The following is a 20,594-nucleotide window of genomic DNA, read 5'->3' as shown; positions in this document are numbered from 1 at the left end:
TTGTGATTTGTGAATGTGTTAAGCAGCAGAAGAAACAATGCAAAAATACAAAATCAATCCAGCAACTTCAGTTAAGATATACATATACTACTAGTTTTCTTTTCCTTGTACCTGCCTTGGCTTGGCTTGGATGAGGGGTCCTTCTGCCACCCACTTGAATTGGTTGGTGGCGAAATGCAACTGCAAATGGTTGAACCACACAACAATAGTGCTCATCAAACATAAAACAATATAAAAAGCTTCTGCTCAGGTATCTCACATTCTCACCCTCCCAAGTAAACAGCTGAAAAAGTTGCTCTATATTCAAATTTGAAACCCAATATTCTACATATAAACAGGTAACATGATATTTCACATGCAAATGATGGGGGGAAAACCTGTATATTACACAAGAATGAGAAAATCAAGACTTTATCCTACTGTTATGTTAATAACAGCCACACCACACAGTTTCAATTCTCCTTGTTTCATCCAACCTGCATGCAACTCATCATTGCTAAAAGATACCATCACAAGCTAGGCACCAGTGTTGGGAAAACTCAAGTCTAGACCATTCTCCCCTTGGTGCTACAGGATGACTTTAGCCCAGGTTCAGCTGGCTGCCAACCCACTAGAGAAATTAATAGGCTTGCTTACTTATTTACCCTGATTTTGATTTACTTTTATAAAACAACCGTCTTGTTGAGAGAGGAATGGCAATCTCAAGAAAATTTTGGAATAATCCTTTGTCATAAATGTTAGTTTTGACCACCTTCACTTCTTCTAGACGAGACCTACAGCAGAAGGCCTTCCATTTGCTGACATCATGCTTTCTTTCATGGCTTACTTCATCTAAACTTGCTTTTAGAGCCACAGCACTTGCCTTTGCTTCATTCACCTTCTTCTGCCAGCTCAAGTAATCATGCCATTTGAAAGTCTGCATTTCATATGAGAACATTACAAACCATTTAGTTTACCGTTCACATAGTGGCATAGTGCAGTGAATGAATGGCAGTTTTCACCCATTATCATGTGTTCCATGTGCTTATGAAACTTGCTCAGTAAGAAAAGTTCAAGAATTCAAAGGCTACCTATATAATTTGGTTTCCTAGATTTCAGTAATGTATAATTTGGTTTGATAGGTTTAGTTACCCATTGGCTTTACTTCATAACACAAGTTAGATGTGATCAATACTCAGAAAGGGGACCAATTTAAAATATCTTTTAGCTTGTATAGTTTGCCTGTTACTATTTAAATGCAGCAATAATATTTTCAAGTTGCACTTTGTTATTTGAATTAACTTGATAATTGATATGACATCATCAGTAATTAGGGAGGTTTTAAATACCTGAAATATATTTGCCTATTGAACTCCAGTCACATTGCTTTTCTTCTTTACTTGTTATCCATTTATGACTTCTCTGGATGTTTCAGATTATTACTATCCATCTGTTCTCAGACTTGGACAATGGAGAGATGATAAAATGATGATCTAAACACTTACTATCACATCCCAGTGTGTAGACAGACAATTCAGCCTAGTTAGTCATATGACAAGTTTAGCAGGACAAATCAAACTAGACTTTTGCTAATTTGCTTCCATTTAAAGAGTTGTCTACCCATAATGTGAAACATAAATACATAATTTCCTACTTATCCAATTCTCTTGATTCACAGATGAACATTTCATTTTTAGTTTTTACAAGGTGAAAGATGTTGAAACTGCTTGACCTATCAAGGAAATAGCATTCTGTTCTTGGGATCAGCTGGTTTATTTATCATATTCCCTCTCAAAGATTGTTCAAAGCATTGTCCAGAGAGATGCAAATATATAGATTCTTCTCAACAATAATTATAATGAATATAGGAATTTAATAAAGATACCTCATTTGTGGTAGTATTTGTGAGACACAGCTTTGAGTGGTATGCAAGGAATCCAGCCATCAGCATAGATACTATAGCCAAAAACACCATAATAAGTATTTGTGTGTTGTATGAACCCAGCAGCCACTGTTACATGCCACAAAATCATTACTAGGAGCATTGTGAACATACAAATAAAGAAGATTATATATGAACACATCAGGAATCAAATGGAAACTCTAATATAAAAATATAGTAGAGCATTTTACAGGTTTCAAACAATTAATTACAGATAGCACCAACATCACACTTCTTTAAAGTTTGTAAAATAGTAGAGGATTCAACAAGAGTTTGCAAATTTTATACAATCAGATATAGAGATCATGACACATAAACAAAAGTACATATAGTTTACCTGTATAACATATGGAGCCAAACTACGGAATTTGTTCTCAATGCCATAATAAACTGCAATAACAATTACACCACAGATTTTCATTCTTTGCCTATAGCACTCAGCCAACAAGTATAACATGCTTGGAAGTAGTCCACTTTACCTGTAAGAATCTGTATAACCTGTAGTTCTTTCAACTGACCAGCTAGAACAAGAGCGATAGCAACAGTTCCATAGACACAAAGTAGGAAATGCCTGTAGAGAGATCCGCAATCAAACAACTGAGCATGTCCAAAAATACTCGGCTATGCTAAAGCCTTAATCCAAATATAGTGAAAATCACTTATGTGGATCCTATTTCTCCATTCGATTTTATAGATGAAATTGAAATTTCAAACTAGTGTTGGTGGCTCTTCTGCAATATTTACAATTTGTTAAAAAGAAACAAATATGCCCAGATATGGCAAAATATAAACGTTGAATATATACCCTTTTTTTTGTTAATGACAACCCACTTCAGATATCAAAGGTAAAAGGTTATAAACTATTTTAGGAAAAATAAAAAAGATATGACAAACCATTGGTTTTCTGTAATAATTCTTAAATGATGATTTAAGAAGATGGGTATATACTTAAGTGTTTACTACAAAATAAACTATTTCTTGTGTGCACACGGCTTTATAAGGCAAGGCCATTTCCCTCAAAGTTTCTTTAACTATGAGGGGAACTTTGTAATTTCATAGTGTCACAAAATATGGTGCCATTTTACACGGATTAATTTTAAACATAAGTTATTTTATTCCATTTATAACATGGCTTCTTGAAAGCAGACAAATTTTTTAAAAAATATCTTTTATATTGTCTTAAGCCCCCGAAAAATTGGCATTCAGTTTTAAAATGCCAATTACAGTTAAACCTTTTCCTTATATAAAGGAAAAATGCATGTGATGTGTGGCATGTCTTGAGAGGAAGATTGTTAGTAGTCAAAACATCTTTATCTGGGAAAAGGTGTTCAAGAGTATTGACTAGATGAATGCTAAGTCAAATAAATAGAAGAAAATAATTCTTAATATTAGCAGTGTGGTCAGGCAACGGATATTATTCACTCACCAGAAAAGAAAAGCTATGAAGTATCTGGTATTTTTCTCACCAATACAATTATTCTGTGTAATAGGAAATAAGACAAGGAATTAGAATAAATGATAAGATGAAAATCACTGCTGACAATGGTACAGTTTACAAACCATCCATCCACAATGATGATCAAACCGAGCAACACAGCGATCACATACACTGCAGTGCTTCGATCTTGCAGGTCTGAAATAGGGAATGGAATGAAGTCGAATTGGTTTCAGTTAGAAGCAAAAAATTATGAGTGCTAAATTGTATAATAACTGATTCTAAGAATAAGGTGAATGGTAAATCAAGTCAAAACCAATCGGGTAAATCTATCATAGGCTCAGAGCATGAAATATAGGTGAATTGTAAGGAAATCAACATGAATTCTAGGCGTATAATTCTTGTAATTTGCTTATGGTCATCAGTTACTAGTTACTTCTGTGTTCCTTCTTAATTAGTTTGTTTCCCCAGATAGCTCTCCAGGATTTTAAGACTAAAAAAACAAACAAAAAATTGTTACTTTCCTAAATTTATATCTTAGTTTCTAATTCATACTTCTTCTCTTTGCACTTGTTCACTTCATTGCTTATGAATAGATGCTTTTAATTCAGATGCTTGAAATCATTTTTGATAGGAAACCATGAATTATGAATAGAAGTGACACCAAGAATTCAACCCTAGTTCAAAAAGAGTTTACTTGTGTTATTTTTGGAAGTTTGAACTGAATCTCAAGATTTGATTATTGATTTGCAAAACTAAAACTGTTGATGGAAATAGAATCTTGATTTGACAACTATGCTTCTAAAACTGTGATGGGGGAAAAAAAAACTCACTTTAGGATCTTGCAAGTTGAACATTCTTTCTCGGAGAAAATAATATTGTCATAAGGGTAAGCAGAGAGATATTGAGATACATTCTCAGCATTCACAGTTCCAGGGTCAGAAAAGCTAGTCAATAGAAAGAGTAGAATACCCACAGCAACTGCCAACAAGCTTGTATACCTGCAAATGCACAGTCTCTATGGAAACTCAATCACATACACACAAAACACATACTTATATAACTTAAGTATGTATATATACCAAAATTGATGAATATATTTTGACAAGAGAGTAAGAAGTAAATATAACTGCTTCTAAGTACCTGTGCACTTCACCTATGTAATACCCAGGAATGTAGCGGAATGACGACTGAACAATAACATAATAAGTAACTCCAAGTATTGCTACATAAATAAGCTGCATTTGGGAGTTCAAAGATGCATCAAATAAGCTCTTCACACATTTGAAGTAAAAATTATAAAAAAGAAGGCAAACATTTATACAAGAGTTCACATTTCATTTCAACTGACAAAAATGGAAATTAAACTCAAAACTAGTTGAAAAGTTGAGTACAAACTAGATTTGATAAATATTGTAGTACATACATAGTGCAAGAAGGATTAAAGAATTCTCAAGTCACAAATACCAAATGTAATTTGACAACATATTTGCGGACCTGTAAAGTAGGGTTAGGACGATCACAGCAATAGTACTCGACGGAGAGGAGGGCGTCGGTGCCTTTGCGACCACAAACAGCAGCAACAAATCGCCTGAATCGAATTCCGGCATAGGCAACGGAGCAACAGCTCAGAGACAAGTTCGAATTAGGAATTAGGTAAATATACATATAGATATAGATAGAGAGAGAGAGAGTTACCGGAGATAATCGTAAGCACCAAAGGTGAGGAAGATGTGGATTCGTTGAATGAAAGTGCCGTCGAAGATAGGCCATTGACCGCAGAGGAAAGACACCACCACTAGTAGTGTGACAAGGCCGTGACATAGCAGAAGCCATTGTACCTCCATAACTATTATCTTCCTCTCTCCGTAATTTGATGCAAAAACAAAACCCCCTCTTCCCTATTCCCTATTCCCTATTCTCTATTCTCTGACTTTTCTTTCTCAGTCCCACCGCCACTCACTCTATTTCTCGCTTCACATTTCACACTACTGGTAGTCGCCCTTTTACATTTAACCACTTTTCTTTTTACTACACTAATAATAAATGTATTATCATTATTATTGTTATTATTAATATTTATTTAAACTAATTATAACAAAATCAAATGCTTTTATTTAATTATTTTGTTATTTTTAATAAAATAATTTGTGACACGTTATATAAGTCGTAGTATTTGTGTCATATTTTATTTATTAAATATTAGTTGGGACAATTTTAATCAAAATATTGATTATTTTTGTGAAAGTAATTTATTAGTTGGTAAGACTAGCTCTCAATAAAAATTGTTCTTATTGGTCTTTTTATTTGGTTAGATTGATGAGTACAATCAATTATAGATAACTTAAATTAATTTATTTTATTGTAAATTTTGTAACCTCTTATGATTGTTTGTCACTTAAGTTATAAAGTAAAATTTACTTAATATACACTCTTAAATAATAATTATAGATTTTTCCCCTCACTCAAAAATAAACCCTAGTTTAAATATGTTTAATTTTATAAAACATATTGGCATGTTTAGTAAAATAGTTAACTTATCAACAAATTTTGAGTTATTTGACCACTTGATTAAACAATCAATATGAGTATTTGATTAATTAGTTTTTTGTAACAACTTATTGCTCTAAAATGTTAAAATCTAACTGTTTAAAATAACTTTTTTTATTAGCTTTTAAGAAAACAAACATTTTGTATGTAATCTGTTAACAGCTAATTACCAAATACTTTTCTACAATAATTAATACTATTAACTACTCCGTAATTAATTAATCAAACTCATCAACTCAATCAATTAACAGTCACTTACCAAATTAATATTAGAGTAAATACCTAAAATGGTCCCTCGACTATAGCTAAATTCACAAATTAGTCCTCGACTTTCAATTTCAACCATTTAAGTCCTTAACTTTGTAATTTTGACACGATTTGGTCCTTCATCTATTTGACCACTTGTAGACTGTGATTTTTGAGGATATATGTGTAATTTCATGGTCCACCGTCGATTTTTTAAGGTTCCAGTTGCATTTACAGACCGCACTGTTACATTTAATCCACTATCGAAAGCAATCTACCAAATCCGGTCGTCTTTTTTCATCCTCCCTTTGGATTCAATTTAGTTGAGTTCGTACCAGAGTGAAGAAGACGACGTGTTTCCGAACAAGTGCAACATCATCCTGGAGGCCTCCACGTGCTCCGACGAGAGCTGAAGGTTCTTCTGGAGATCGTCAATCACGGTCAACAATCGGTCAAATAGATGGAGGACCAAATTATGTCAAAATTGCAAAATTAAGGACTTAATTGGTTAAAATTGAAAGTCGAGGACCATTTTGTGAATTTAGCTATAGTCGAGGGACCATTTTGGGTATTTACTCTTAATATTATGCTATTGAAGAAGAGAGTCAATTTTGTTTTCCTTAGTTATACAGGAAGAGGAACAATAACATATAGCATGGCAACGATTCAAGAAGCTACTCTACCAACTAGTAGAAAGTAGAAACATTTATCTTATTGCAGGAACCTAACAAAAGCTGAAACATCATAACTGCATAACACTTGAAAGTTAACTATTGTGTTTGAGGGATCCATCCATCCATCAAAACTCAAAAGTGAGGAGCTATTGGTTTTGGTTGTGACAAAATGGTAACAAACAAGTTGAACCTTGAACTAAATATATCCCCTAGATTAGATTAGATTCAATGGCCACGGGCAACATATGCTAGAGATATTGCAGCGAAAATGGTAGTAGCAGAGGAGATCATGGTCCATAAGCTCTTTCTTTTGTTTGCTTCTGTTACTGAATTCTTCAAGAACTCTACTTCCCGTTTCATCTCCTCAACTTTCTTCTCTCTAATTTTGATACCTTTCTTGATTGTCTCCAACTCCAACACATGAGGAGGGTTCATTTCCTGCCCTTCACTCAATTCTGCATCTTTTGAGCCAACCAAAGCTGCTGTGCTCTTCAACAAGTTCAGAACTTCCTCTGAGTTGGCATTTGCAAGTTCTAGTTCAGCCTGAATAGCCCCAATTCTCTTCCTTCCTTCAGCAAGTTCAGTCTGGAGATCAAGTATCTCCTTGTTGAAAGATTCACATTGGATTTCCAGCTCTTTCTTCTCTCCGGCCATGTTATTGTAATCAGCCTTTGTTTTTGTAAGCTCCAATGCAACTTCTTCAATGTGATTCTCCATTTCCCTAAGCTTCTCCTTCAGAATTAAACCATTCTGTTTTTCCTCATCCAAACCCTTTCGTGCATTGTCCCTCTCAAGAGCAGCACTCTCGAGTGCGCGTTTGTAGTTGCCAACTTCACCTTCCAATGTCATAATTTTCTCTTCTTGAACTTTGCAAGAATCCTCCAACCCAGAAATGGTATCCTTGAGTTCAGACATTTGATTCTGTAATTTAACAATTTCAGACTCTCCTCTAATGTTTGCCTCTTCCATCTCTTTCTTCTCTCCAGCCATGTTATTGTAATCAGCCTTTGTTTTTGTAAGCTCCAATGCAACTTCTTCAATGTGATTCTCCATTTCTCTAAGCTTCTCCTTCAGAATTAGACCATTCTGTTTTTCCTCATCCAAACCCTTCCGTGCAGCGTCCCTCTCAAGAACAGCACTCTCGAGTTCACGTTTGTAGTTGCCAACTTCACCTTCCAATGTCATAATTTTCTCTTCTTGAACCTTGGAAGAACCCTCCAACCCAGAAATGGTATCCTCGAGTTCAGACATTTGATTCTGTAATTTAACAATTTCAGACTTTCCTCTAATGTTTGCCTCTTCCATCTCCATTTTCTCAATGGCCATCCTCTCAACACACTGCTGCTTCTCATCTAGTTTCTCATTTGCTTCTACCAATTTGCTCCCAATCAAACCCTTCTCCTCAACCAAACTAGCAATCCTGCTCTCACTCTCATTCTTTGCTTCCACCAATTCGCTTATTTTACTCTCCATCTCCTTTCCCTTCTCCATACCTTCCACACACTTGTTCTCCAACTCAGCCACACTTCCTCGCAGCTTCTCCTCCACCTTATTCAAACTCGACACCTTCTCATTGAGTAAATTCACAACTTTTTCCAACTCAGATCTTTTCTTCATTTCAATGTTCCTCTCCTTGTCACTACCCTCTTTCTCCCTCACAATAACAGCAATCTTTCCATTCAATTCTTCAATCACCCTATTGGAATGATCCAAACTCCTTTCAATCATTTCCTTATCACTCATCACACTGTGGAACTTCTGTTCTTTCACTTCATTTTCCTTGGATAGAGCATTGTATTGAACCCTTAACTTCTCCACCTCATTGTTTACTTTTCCCTCTCTCTTCTCCATTTCAATGAGTTTCTTTCTCAATCCATTGGTTTCCGCGATTTGAACATCCAGTTTTGACGCCAATTCATCCCTCTCGCGATGAGCGTTGTTTGAAATGCTCCTCTCTTTAGAGATTTGAGCATTGAGGTCATTCAGTTTCTGCTTCAATGACTCAAACTCGCTCTCTCCCTCTCTCAGCACCTTCTGAATCTCACTCTTCTCTTTCACAACAAGAGCAATCTCTCTCTCTAAACCCTTCACTCTTTCCCCGACATCGTCTCTCTCCCTCCTCAGGCCATCCCTCTCCTCCACCATAGCTTTCATCTGATGGCCCATCTGAACCCAGAGAAAATCGGCGGACACCGTTCTCTCGAGCTCCAATCGCGCGGCCACATCACCCAGGTGAGTCAAATCGGCGCTCAAGGCCAATCTCTGGGATTCAGTCCGAGCCAGGTCCGATTGCAGAGAGCCCTTGGCCTTCTGGAGTGAGTCGACCAGTTGGCGCTTCTCCACCGTCTCCTTGAGAAGCATGGCGTTGAGATTCTTGAGGCTCTCCAGCTTCTCAGATGCGTCGTCCATGGCGGTGGTGTGGTGAGGCTCGACGGGCTCCTCGTCTTCGCGGTGGGCGACCTTCTTCTTAGCCATGGGGGTGGGCGGTTGGATTTTAGGTATAAGAAAATGAAAGGATAGAAGATTAAAGGTCTAGGGTTTGCTGGGGATTGTGTATGGCTGAGAGAGAGGGTGGGGTTATTATTTGAATTCAAATTTGGGAGGGCTCGAATATCGATGAATTTTAATCTGCTTCGCGTTGCGAAATGCGAACGCTATTATGCCACATTGACATCGCCGCCCACGTCATAATCCCACTCCAACCACTCACCCTTTCTCTTTATTTATTTGTTTTAGGTGAAACCGTATGATAAAATAAAATGAATATAGTACCTGCCTACCTTCGTCTCATTTTATATGTCTGATTCAGTTAATGAGACTTGACTAGAGCCATTTTTCATTCATAAAATTAAGTTTAGTATTAATATACAAAATTTATATATTTAGAAACTACATTAAAAACACTAGGATTATGTGGTCTAATGATACCTAGGTTGGACTTTCATTTGGAAGGTTGTGAGTTCGAGCCTTAGTGGAGGCGTTACATACTATAATGTCTTAGAACCAGTATTTTTCAAATAAAATGGGACAGAGGGAGTATTTATGTACTTTTTAAAAATGATAATCTAAAAACATAATAAGTATCAATCAAAATTATATCCCTCATTTATGTTCATGTTTTTAATGCTAATCATTTTGTATATTTTGCTTTTAGAGTTGTACTATATAATTTTTTGAATAAAAATACCTCAACTGTTATAACTTCCGTTATCTTTTTCATTATCGTTACCATGCACATGTATCTACCATATATTTTCTTATATTCTTTAATGGTAATAATATTTATAAACATTATATATTGAATTATTATAATAAATAAATTTGATTTTATATAATTTTAATTAGTATGAATTTGTTAGTTATTTTAAAAAATATAAATATTTGGCATATGTTTTTATGTATCATGCATAGAAAATACTAGTCATATTCATGAGTGAGAATAAAATAGCGTGAATTTAATATTTTGCCCAACTTTAAAAGGTTCTATTCACCTTGGTGTGATAAATAATAATAGTAATAAAAACCACAATGGTATCTCTTACATGTTACCAACACACCACGTACATGACATCCTAACTAAATAGATAATGTTTTTCCAAAAAAAAAAAAAAAAAAAAAAAAACACTAACAAACAAACTAACTAAATAGATAATGTTAGGCTATTTTATCAGATTATAAAAGTAATAGATTAAGAGTTTTTTGTGATAAGAAAAATTCATAACCATTATTTGAGTGTGTGACATTAATCGACAAAGTATTATAATGAATAAACCAGTCAAACTAGTTTAGATTGTTCATATTTAACCAATTAAATCCAAAAATACTAAAAAGCCACTTCTATTAGAAATTGAACTTGAAACTTTGTATCTCCAAGCATAATTTCTTTTTTTCTCCTTTCACGCAAGTGTCATTATACTTTTTTTTTTTTTTTTGGAATACACTACATGTATATATTTATACACACGTTTGATTAAAAATAAATAAAATTATCATTGCAAGGGGTTGAAACATTGTTTAATGGTAATTATGGTGATAGCAGTGACTCCAATTCTCCAAATCAAGCAACACATTCATTGGGATTTCTCTTTCCCTACATGTATACCACACAAGCACTTTTGTTGGCAATTTATATCATGGACCAGAATTCACATAACATTATTGATCCTGAATCGAAACGATGAAACACAAAATTTATACTTGTAAGGTACAAAATTTTATAACACAAGACACAAAACACATAAACGTGTTACATATCTACTTATTTTCAAGTCTGATTTAGATGCATAACTTGTGTTTATAAGAATAAAATTTCACAACCCAAGACACAAAAATTCATAAACATAATTACTATTTTTTTTCAAGTACATAATTAATACTTTCAAAATACATAATTTAATAACACAAGACGCAAAAACTCACAATATAAGATACATACACATGCACCAGGGTCCACAATGTATTGTGAATCCTGGTCCATAGTATAAGGATAGACTTTTTTTATATTTGGCATTCGGAGTAACTTAAGGCAAATTATGCTGTGGAACCGTGTCCACCTTGCAAGGTGGACACTGTTCCAAAACGGCGTCATTTTGGTAGAAAATGATGCTATGTCAATTTTTTTTAAAAAAATTTTTATTTCCTTTCACCATTAACGACATTTGTCTTCAAGAAGTCTATGTTCATAATTACTGAACTCTATGTCCATAATTACTGAACTTTATGTTCATAATTTTTGAACTCTATATTCACAATTACAGAACTCTATGTTCATAATTATAAAACTTTATGTTTATAATTTTTAAACTCTATATTCACAACTGTAGAACTCTATATTCACAGTTACGTAACAGTATATTCACAATTTTTTATGTCGTTGAGTTATTTTGACAATTTTTTTTTTAAAAAAAATTCTGATTGATCGAGGAAAACGGTGCCACAAACGGCACCGTTACTCTAAAATTGTCAAACAACGTCGTATTGGAACTGAATCCACCTTGCAAGGTGAACATGGTTCCACGGCATAACAATTGCTAGCTTAATTAATTGGTGAATCAATTTGTATATATGAGTGATGATGAAATATATGAAGCTGGCCGAACTGACTCATTAAGGCCCAACTCATCACCTAATATAAATCTCCATTATATTCTTCTCTCCCAAAACTCATTATGCAGCTTAGTGCATAATCACTTCAATCCATGTCAACAAATTTCTTCTTAACTTACACATCATTCATTAAATATCATATTTCTCATTGGCGAATAAGATTACCTTCTTAATACTTCTTCTTTATGATTAATTTGGTAATTTCTACATCCCTGGATGCATCTAATACTTATTCTATACAAGTCATGATGAATTTATAAGTTACATGGAACCATCAAATTGGCAAATTTTGAATACCATAGACTTCAAATGTAAAGAAGTAAAAACACAGCAAGTACGGGCAATCATTCTCCCTCACACTGGAATCCGCACCACAATTACCTTCTAATAATAATAATAATAATAAAAATAAAAAATAAAAAGTACACAGCATAGACATACCTGTGCACTCCAAGCTTTTGCATCATTAACTTTAATATACACAGACCTGTACAAGATAATTAGACAAGGATAAACCAGGCGTTCAGTGCTGGTAAAAAATAATGGAATACATGCATATCACATTTTCCCCTTTCTTCAAACCCCCATTAATCACGCATTGCACACACTTGAACTCTACCAAAGCTTATACAACGCCAAAACAATGAACAATAACTGTCATAGAGTTAGGATCATCAAGTCAAGTGCCAACCTGCAAGGAAACAACAAACTTACATGATTGTGCCGAGATTCAAAGTTTTCATTAACATTCCAAAATTTTATAACGGTTTGTTTTAAAGTATATTATTTTGTATCATACCCACCAAGTTCACACGCCTCCTTCAGAACAGTCAAATACACCTCCGAGCAAGTCATCTTCGGCTTTCTCTTTCTCACAGGCACAATTATTGCTGCTATCAATATCAGTAATCACTTCTGCTAATTTAAGAGATTTGTTATCAGTTGCAGCTTTAAAGTACCCCTCTTGAAAATACTGCCCAAAATCAATGCAGTCGCACATATCTTCATGACCTGGCCCTTCATCAATAATGTTCATACTTGTATCAGAACGATTAGAACTTGAGTTGGAACCTTCACTAGTGACAGCACTGCTTGAAGACTGAGAATCCCTAGCACACGTTCCTCCACTATCCGGGAAAGTTGGACTATTTACAGCATAACTTTCCTCAAGGGAAGACATAATATTTGTGGATAACTCGGGAGTAGAGGAAATCTGGTTTTGCATCATTGGGGTTAAAATAGAACCTGATACCCTCACTCCATCATCCTCATCCAACAGGTCATTTTGCAGATATGACATGGACTTTATATCCACTTTATCTACATCAGATGTTTGCTGAGAGCCTGGCAGTAGATCCAAATACATAGAGAGCTGTAAGGATTTTTTTAATTTTAATTTTTTTTTTTAAACAAACATTATGGCATTACAGATCAAAATCAAACCAAAAAATCTTACCGGTATGGGACTTTTGGAGTGAACAAGCTGAGACTACATTAGCATTAAAAGCAGCATCTTCTGACATCCCCATACCAATAGAAGAGGCATATTGTGTAGCAGAAATTCTATCATCAAAGGAACTCCTATACAATAGTACAAATTAACTCATTGTAATTCATGCAAATTATAGTATAAATACTTCCTCATTTATGAGGAGAGAGAAGGTGACTTTAACTTTCCAAAGCCAGTAAGGGGGGATCGTTACTATGTCTAGATACAAAGCAAACAACAAATCTTTAGTCAAAGATAGTGAGGAGGCAATATACTCAGTTACGTATTGACAATTCCGTGATGATTTTTTTTTTTTTTTGGCATACTAAAAAAAACTTACTATATATCTATTTAATTAGATTGAAATGTCACAATGCTTAGAAGGATTTCCATGATTTCCATCTACTACTATGAATAAAAATATGTGATGACCTTTTTGTAAATAGAATAAAGGTTATTTACAAAGGTGTTAGTAACTCTTTCTATTTAAGTTATAGTAAACATGGAGTGTGTTTGATCAGTATTGTACAAATTTTCTTAATTAGATGATCAATTGTATTATTATATCTATTGGTGTATCAATTTGGAATATAATATTTGAGTTGAATGCAATGCAATTGAGGCAACATATATAGATAGAATAAAATGAAGTTGAAAATGACCACATGGATACGATAGATAAGATCTGAACAAGCAACCGAAGCTTAAATGAAATGCTCGTGGACCGGTAAACCGTAGTCGCTTATGGGTGGCGCTGAGATTCGAACCCATGACCTTTGGTTCAGCTCTGATACTAAATTAAAGCATGTGCTCCATCTCAACTAAAAGCTTAAGCTGATAGTTGGATACACATTAATGGTTATATGCTCACAAGTATAAATAATACCAACATATTTAGTTAAAATGTATATAAGAAAACTACAAGATTATTCAAAAACAATTTAGGGTTTAATAAATTTATTTTGGAAAGATTTCTATATTTTAAGAGTTTCTTCCCAATTCATGTTACGTTATTATTAAACAAATTAATCGCAAAATTAACAAATTGGTATTCTAGTAGAATTAATAAAAGTTTTAAATTATTATTTAAATGGTCAAAGTTCGCTTCTTATTAATAGCATTTTAAAATATATATATATGTGTGTGTGTGTGTGACATGGCAAAATGTGCGGTGTGGTGATGACAACTCAGATAAGGCATGTCAAAGCGTTGACATGAAAAAAAGTACCCTAGTTTGGAAAATAAGTTTAAAACTACCATATTTTGGTAAATAAGATTTGAAAGTACCCTAGTTTGGGAAAAAAAACTCATTTAATAATTATTATGCCCACTAAGCAAATGGCTGCGTATTTTTGGAAAAACATGTTAGTGGAGCAATATCATGTTGACTTAGTCATCCAATAACTTCAAGCATGCAAAGCTAGTCCACCAAGAGCAGAAACACAGTATTGTAAAAGAGTTTACTTCATATATTAACCAAAAACAGACCTAGAGAATGAGTAATACCTTTCATCATTCCAATTTGTGCAAATCCTATGAAAATGGTTAAACACAGGCAGCAAATCATTGCGTCTTGTTTCCACCTCATTGACAGGAAACCTCTCAATTTCAATCTCTTCACAGCCATAACTTTGACTAAGATACTGCTCTTCAAACCCTTTGGGGAGACTCATAGTATAGAAGTATATCTAAACCAAATATTAATACATAGTCAACACAAAAATAAACACAGGGAAGGACAACTTAAAGAAGGTAAGCAGTACCTTTGACTTCTGCCAAAGAGGTACCCTCCCAGACCTCAACTGCACCTCTGCATTGGAAAGGTACCAGTGAGAATGATCATGTAGCTTGACAAACTCCTTGCCTTCCATATAAGCATCTTCACTAGCAGAAGTACCCATTACTGCATCAACAGCTGCTCGGGTACTAAGCTTAATCCCCTGAACATGCTCCTCTCTTTCAGGCCAATATGCTCTTCGGCAAACATCCCACCATTGAACATGCTCAACCTTCACACCCAGTTCATCCTCATGCATTTGCATTGAGGAACCTGTCCAAGTTCTAAAAGAAGAATCACCCTGATCTCCACCAAGGGAAGTCCTCAGTGCATATTGAATTAGATGACCACTACGAGTGAAGGCTAATAGATGCTCTAAAGCATTACAACTTAGTGAAGCAGGGTGCACATCATGGCTTATGCAGTTATGAAAAACAGCAGCAACAATACCAGAAGGCACTGGAGCCTTTCCTGCTGTAGATGTGGCATTGCTCACAGTATTCATCCAAGCAGATGAATTTTTTATCCTGCTAATAACAGACAGTGTAATAGCTGCAGGTGGAGTAGAAGACTGATGGGTTGTCAAGAAAGATGAAGTAAACCACCATGGCAGAGATAGAATAGGTACTAGACTTGGACCATCAACTGGAGAATTTTGTAATTGCAGTCCAGTCTCACCACCAAAAGGGGATAGAACAAATATATGGCATGTGCCCCTGGATGAAATAATAGCTACCCACTGACTATAGGAACTAAAACAGATGTCTTGTATCACCTGTACACATCACATTAAGTAAAATTTAGAACATATTACATTTTGACATTTCATATTCATACACACACACACACACAGACATATATATAAGAATAAATGTACACACAGCTGGAGTCACGCCTCGATGGAGCTTGTACAAGTGGACATAAGAACAACTCCAATTGTTGCCCTGTGTGCCCGATCCAATTTGAGAGCAAGGTATTATCCGGAATACATTTATATTGTTCCCACATGTGGAGGCAGTAACAAGAAGAGTGCCACTAGGGTCAAAACATAGAGCAGATATGGGGCTTGTATGGGCCCTAAATTGTGAAATAACAGCTTGGGATACAAAATCCTTAATCATAACCTGCAATAGACGAATTGAAAGAAAAAGCCTTTTAGGTCAGTAATTTTGGCTACCTTCAAAGCTTTAAACAATTTCTTGCTTATTTAAGAAAGCATTTCACTGATTAGATTATCAGAAAAGTCAAACCTCACTGTCAGTTCCACGTTTTCCATAACACTTTCTTGAGAAACTACTATCTGAGACTGAAACTATAGTCTCAAGAAAATGGAAATGAGCATATTAGCTCACATTGAAACAGCAGCACTCTTTTCACTACTTGAGAACAAACAAAATTCAACTAAATGAGCAGCATAATGATATGGTACTGGGACAAGAAAAATAAAGCTTTTTCCCAATATTATAGGAATTAAAAAAATTATAATTTATCAATAAATCAAATATTGATTAGAAAAGTTTCTTTTTGGCTCAAGCTTTTAATAAAACTAACCACCCCAGCAGCATCTATGTCAGTCAAATGAATGGCACCACCCCTTCCACCTTTCCAGCTAGTACTTGATGACACAGGTGAACTAGAACCATCAGGAAGAATCTCATGACAATACTTTGACAAAGTCTTGTAGCCCATGTCTCCAAGATTGATCAATCCAGCAGCTAGCTGTTTACTCGACTCCATGGCATATCTAGCAACCATATTTCCATTACCAGGAGATGTAGAGGGGCTAACACCTGGAGAAGGACTAAGACTTTGTGGGCTTAATCGTCCTGTGTTTGATAGTATTGGATTATTTGAAGCATAGGCTAACCATCTTGGACCTACAGCCATGGGACCATATCCAATATTAACCCCAGTGAACCCCTGGCCACCCAACTGAGGCATGGGATATGTTAGTACACTGAACTTAGTCTCTAGTGTAACAGCATCAAAGCAATAGATCTGCCAGAAAAATGTAGGCCATTAAGAACTACTTTAATTGATCAGCATACAAAACAAAATACTGAACTTCAATATAGTGCATGCATACCCTGTAGAATAAAATATAACAACTCAGAAGGCTAGCATGCACGTTAACACAGAAGAATACTCTATGGTATACAAAAACCCTACAAGTCGTGAGTGAAAAATAAAGATGCTTACTTGTGCTACAAGTCCAACAGCCAGTATTTGTGGACTGGACCTAATCATATATACAGTAGACCGGAATCGCAGACTGTGAACATAATTATGGGAGCGCAGAGAATAAAAGCGAACAGTAGAAGGTGGGTTAAGAATGTTTCCTGTCTGAGGCTCAATAAAGCCATCTCTCCAGCGTTCTGCTGGAATGGAATCAATTGCTTCATCACATGCCACAACCAAGAGCATGGGATGTGAGTTTCTAAATCCTTCAGGACCATCGGACATTGCAGGTATGGGCTGCATCTGTAGAAATGTTACTGGATCATCCCTCCTTGAAACCAGTTCACAAACATTAGATGCATCTTCAACATCTAGAACTTGAAAACCATTAGAATAACCGACAAGCAGGACTCGCCTGAAGGATGAAGGACCTAATTCTAGTTTGTCAAAGCAAGCCCAGAGAACCTGTTTTGGCCAAAAAATCCCAAATGAAACAAGTTAAAATCATTAAAAAGATCACCTATAAGACTTCAGCAGAAATAACAAAAGTATAAGGAGTAACATAATGAAGCCAACAGAAATATAGTGAGTCTGGAAACGAAAGACCAAAAAAAAAAAAAAAAAAAAAAAAAAAAAAAGAAGGTAATCCAGAGAAAAGTAAAACATGTAATGACCCATCAGCAATATTGTAGACTAATACTACATTCAAAAATGCCCCATTTCAGCTATGTAAAGGAGAAAAAAGAAGAAAGTAGAAGAAAAAAGGCTCCAATCAAAGTAAACAGCATTTTATCAAATTAGTTAATTATGTAACCAGCATGTGGTTAAAACTATCAAAGGAACTCGCCAATTTATACATGTATTATAGCTGCCCTTCTCTAATAAACAATGCAGTACGTCATGGGGGAAGCTTTGTTTTCTATTTTCAGTTTCTATAAGTAGATTACGAGGGAAGCAATTGAAAAAAGCAGAGCATATTCAGTTCATAGCTACTAATACAAAAGTAGATGTGCAGGTTGGTTTTTGCATTTGCTGATTTGCACCTAACTTACAGATTGCATAACTTGTGCTGAAAAAAGAGATTTGAGATGGATACAGATCGCCTTGCTAAAAGTATACGTCTTCTGAATGTCTACACCAAAATTTCAAAAGTAAAGCAAAAATAATTTCTATTCAATGATACTTTATGTAAGAAGACTTATAAGACTTTCTAATTATGATTGTTGTTGAAACAGAAAATAGATACTATTTTAGAATAATTATAAACTAACTACGCATTCAACAAAAATTATTGCTACTACTATATGTTCCACTAGTTAAGTTTTTGGCTTTTAATGTCCCTTGCCCACCCCAAGATCAAAACCAACCTCCTGAAAAGAGATCCTTATTTTTAATCTGTTGCCATAGCTATGATCACTTCTCTTGAATCCAAAATAATGAAGTCCATTAAAAATGAAATGTATAAGTTCCTAAAATTTTTAGTTCTTTTCCCAACAATATCTCTTTAAGTACTCTTTCTTTATATAGAAAAACTCAAAAAGGAAGGGCAAAGAGGACAATAAAACAGCAGAGACAATTAGGTAACAACTGAAAACACTAAATAAATGCTAAATTATCATGTGGGAGGTATTGTGGTCTAATGGCACCAAGGTTGGACTCCCATGTGGGAGGTTGTAGGTTCGAGCCTTATTTGAGGTGGTATTGACTCTTTTGTGCTTCAGTAGGTTGAGAAAGAGTTAGTGAAGATTGAATACAAACTTTGAAAAACGCGCTTCATTTGGGAGAATCCAGAAAAGCTTCGTTTTTTTATTCCTAAGTTTCTAACCCTGTGACGCGATCCTAGATATCCTGGCCTATAACATTATAGTTGTCTGTCTTAATTATATTGGGCAAATACGACCACCTTTATTGACCACAGGTGTGACAATCCAAAAACAACACCCTCTTAATTTTATAGTGCATGAATACTCAACAAGTAAAACCACAAATTATCCGAACCAAGTAGATGGATAAAAATGGTCGAAAAGATCCTATATTGCAAACGTCACTAGCTCAAACTATCACAAAAATGGTCGACCACGTCATTTCCAACTTCCAGTGAGAAAACCACAATGAAAGTGGCAATCAATCATCCAAACAAAAGGCAAGCTCAAAATTACCCAGCAACTTATGAAAAAAAGTACTTCGATCATGGTGGTGAGAAAAATGGTAAAATCCTAAGAAGACCTGATCCTTGCGATGATCATCTGAATCGGAAGCAGCTGCGGAGATGGAGCTGGCTACGGAGGCTCCTGCGGAGCGCACATTAGATGAAACCGTCTTGACGCAAGAGGATATGAACTTGAGGGAATTCGGAAGAAATCCATTTGTCCCATTCTTAGCCTTGCGATTCGTGCTACTACTGTTACCGATGCTTTGGCTTTTCTTCATAATAATATTCACTACAGTGGGGTAAAACTCTCGAAAATCTCACCGGTCGTCGCCGGAGAAAATGAAGGAAAATTTAGGAACTAGTTGTCGTTCTGCAGCTTCTGCTGATGATGTCAGCAATGGCTCTTCATCGCAACCGCCGCCGCCGTCCTCTGCAGAGCGATGCTGCTGACGCGAATTGACGATCAGATGATAAAGCATTAAAATCAAACGGACAACGGGAACAAGAATGGCGCGTATAACGCCGGCGAGTATTTTTTGGCTGTGTGTTAATTTTGCTGTCTTTTGTCTTTGACCTTTAACACTGTGGTTTCTCTCCCTCTCTCATTGATCTCGGAGACTCTCCAGTGTAAGCGAATCAAGTTTTCCAGAAATATAAACTGACCTCTAATGTCATGTAAAATGATAATTTCAACCCCAAACAATTATAAACAAATCATACCGATATTTACACGTATCTAAATATTCTTAACATATTATAATCTTAATAATAAGAATTAGGGGGTCAAATAGGTACATATCTAATTTAATCTAAATAAATAAAAATATAATAAGTGTAAATGAAAGTTATACTCCTCACTTATTTTCGTTTTTTCGTTAAGTGTTTTTTTTTACATTATACTTTAAAGGTTGTACATTAAAATATTTTGGACAAACATACTACTACCATTATAACTTTCATTATCTTTTCTACTATTGTTACCATGCACATGCCTCCACCATATATTTTCTTATATTTTTCATTAATAATAATATATACACATTATATATTTGAGTTATATGTTACT

The 20,594-nt window shown here is 35.1% G+C and overlaps 3 protein-coding genes across 7 annotated transcripts; all 3 read right to left on the bottom strand.

Annotated features, from left to right (window-relative positions):
- Positions 1–270: 270 nt before the first annotated feature.
- Positions 271–5,333, bottom strand: LOC109191375 (probable protein S-acyltransferase 17). The gene is made up of 10 exons (XM_019342015.1): positions 5,055–5,333; positions 4,854–4,947; positions 4,500–4,594; positions 4,190–4,357; positions 3,482–3,554; positions 3,348–3,400; positions 2,401–2,492; positions 2,259–2,311; positions 1,865–1,990; positions 271–916 (listed from the first exon to the last, which is right to left on the bottom strand). Exons 1-10 carry the CDS (start codon positions 5,201–5,203, stop codon positions 641–643), a joined length of 1,179 nt encoding a protein of 392 aa, XP_019197560.1. The 5' UTR covers positions 5,204–5,333; the 3' UTR covers positions 271–640.
- Positions 5,334–6,817: 1,484 nt separating this feature from the next.
- Positions 6,818–9,473, bottom strand: LOC109191449 (probable DNA double-strand break repair Rad50 ATPase). Of its 2 annotated transcripts, none has more exons than XM_019342130.1 (2): positions 7,832–9,473; positions 6,818–7,495 (listed from the first exon to the last, which is right to left on the bottom strand). In XM_019342130.1, the coding sequence occupies exons 1-2, from the start codon at positions 9,299–9,301 to the stop codon at positions 7,052–7,054; spliced, it is 1,914 nt and encodes a 637-aa protein (XP_019197675.1). In that variant the 5' UTR covers positions 9,302–9,473; the 3' UTR covers positions 6,818–7,051. The 2 variants fall into 2 exon arrangements, with proteins under 2 accessions (XP_019197675.1, XP_019197674.1); XM_019342129.1 differs by having other exon boundaries at positions 6,818–7,786; positions 8,123–9,467.
- A 2,868-nt stretch (positions 9,474–12,341) lies between these two features.
- LOC109191444 (autophagy-related protein 18h-like) lies at positions 12,342–20,201 on the bottom strand. Of its 4 annotated transcripts, none has more exons than XM_019342122.1 (10): positions 19,603–19,692; positions 18,420–18,508; positions 17,398–17,841; positions 16,750–17,196; positions 16,080–16,322; positions 15,185–15,973; positions 14,928–15,109; positions 13,389–13,513; positions 12,736–13,276; positions 12,342–12,624 (listed from the first exon to the last, which is right to left on the bottom strand). In XM_019342122.1, exons 3-9 carry the CDS (start codon positions 17,677–17,679, stop codon positions 12,741–12,743), a joined length of 2,604 nt encoding a protein of 867 aa, XP_019197667.1. In that variant the 5' UTR covers positions 17,680–17,841; positions 18,420–18,508; positions 19,603–19,692; the 3' UTR covers positions 12,342–12,624; positions 12,736–12,740. The 4 variants fall into 4 exon arrangements, with proteins under 4 accessions (XP_019197667.1, XP_019197665.1, XP_019197664.1 ...); XM_019342120.1 differs by having other exon boundaries at positions 18,429–18,508; XM_019342119.1 differs by lacking the exon at positions 18,420–18,508 and having other exon boundaries at positions 12,342–12,623; positions 12,732–13,276; positions 19,603–20,201.
- Between the last annotated feature and the right edge of the window lie 393 nt (positions 20,202–20,594).

The sequence above is a fragment of the Ipomoea nil genome, unplaced genomic scaffold, assembly GCF_001879475.1.
Source record: "Ipomoea nil cultivar Tokyo-kokei standard unplaced genomic scaffold, Asagao_1.1 scaffold1622, whole genome shotgun sequence".
NCBI classification, from domain to species: domain Eukaryota; kingdom Viridiplantae; phylum Streptophyta; class Magnoliopsida; order Solanales; family Convolvulaceae; genus Ipomoea; species Ipomoea nil.
Note: the sequence above shows the minus strand (reverse complement) of the source record. Positions and strands in the feature narration are given on the sequence as shown.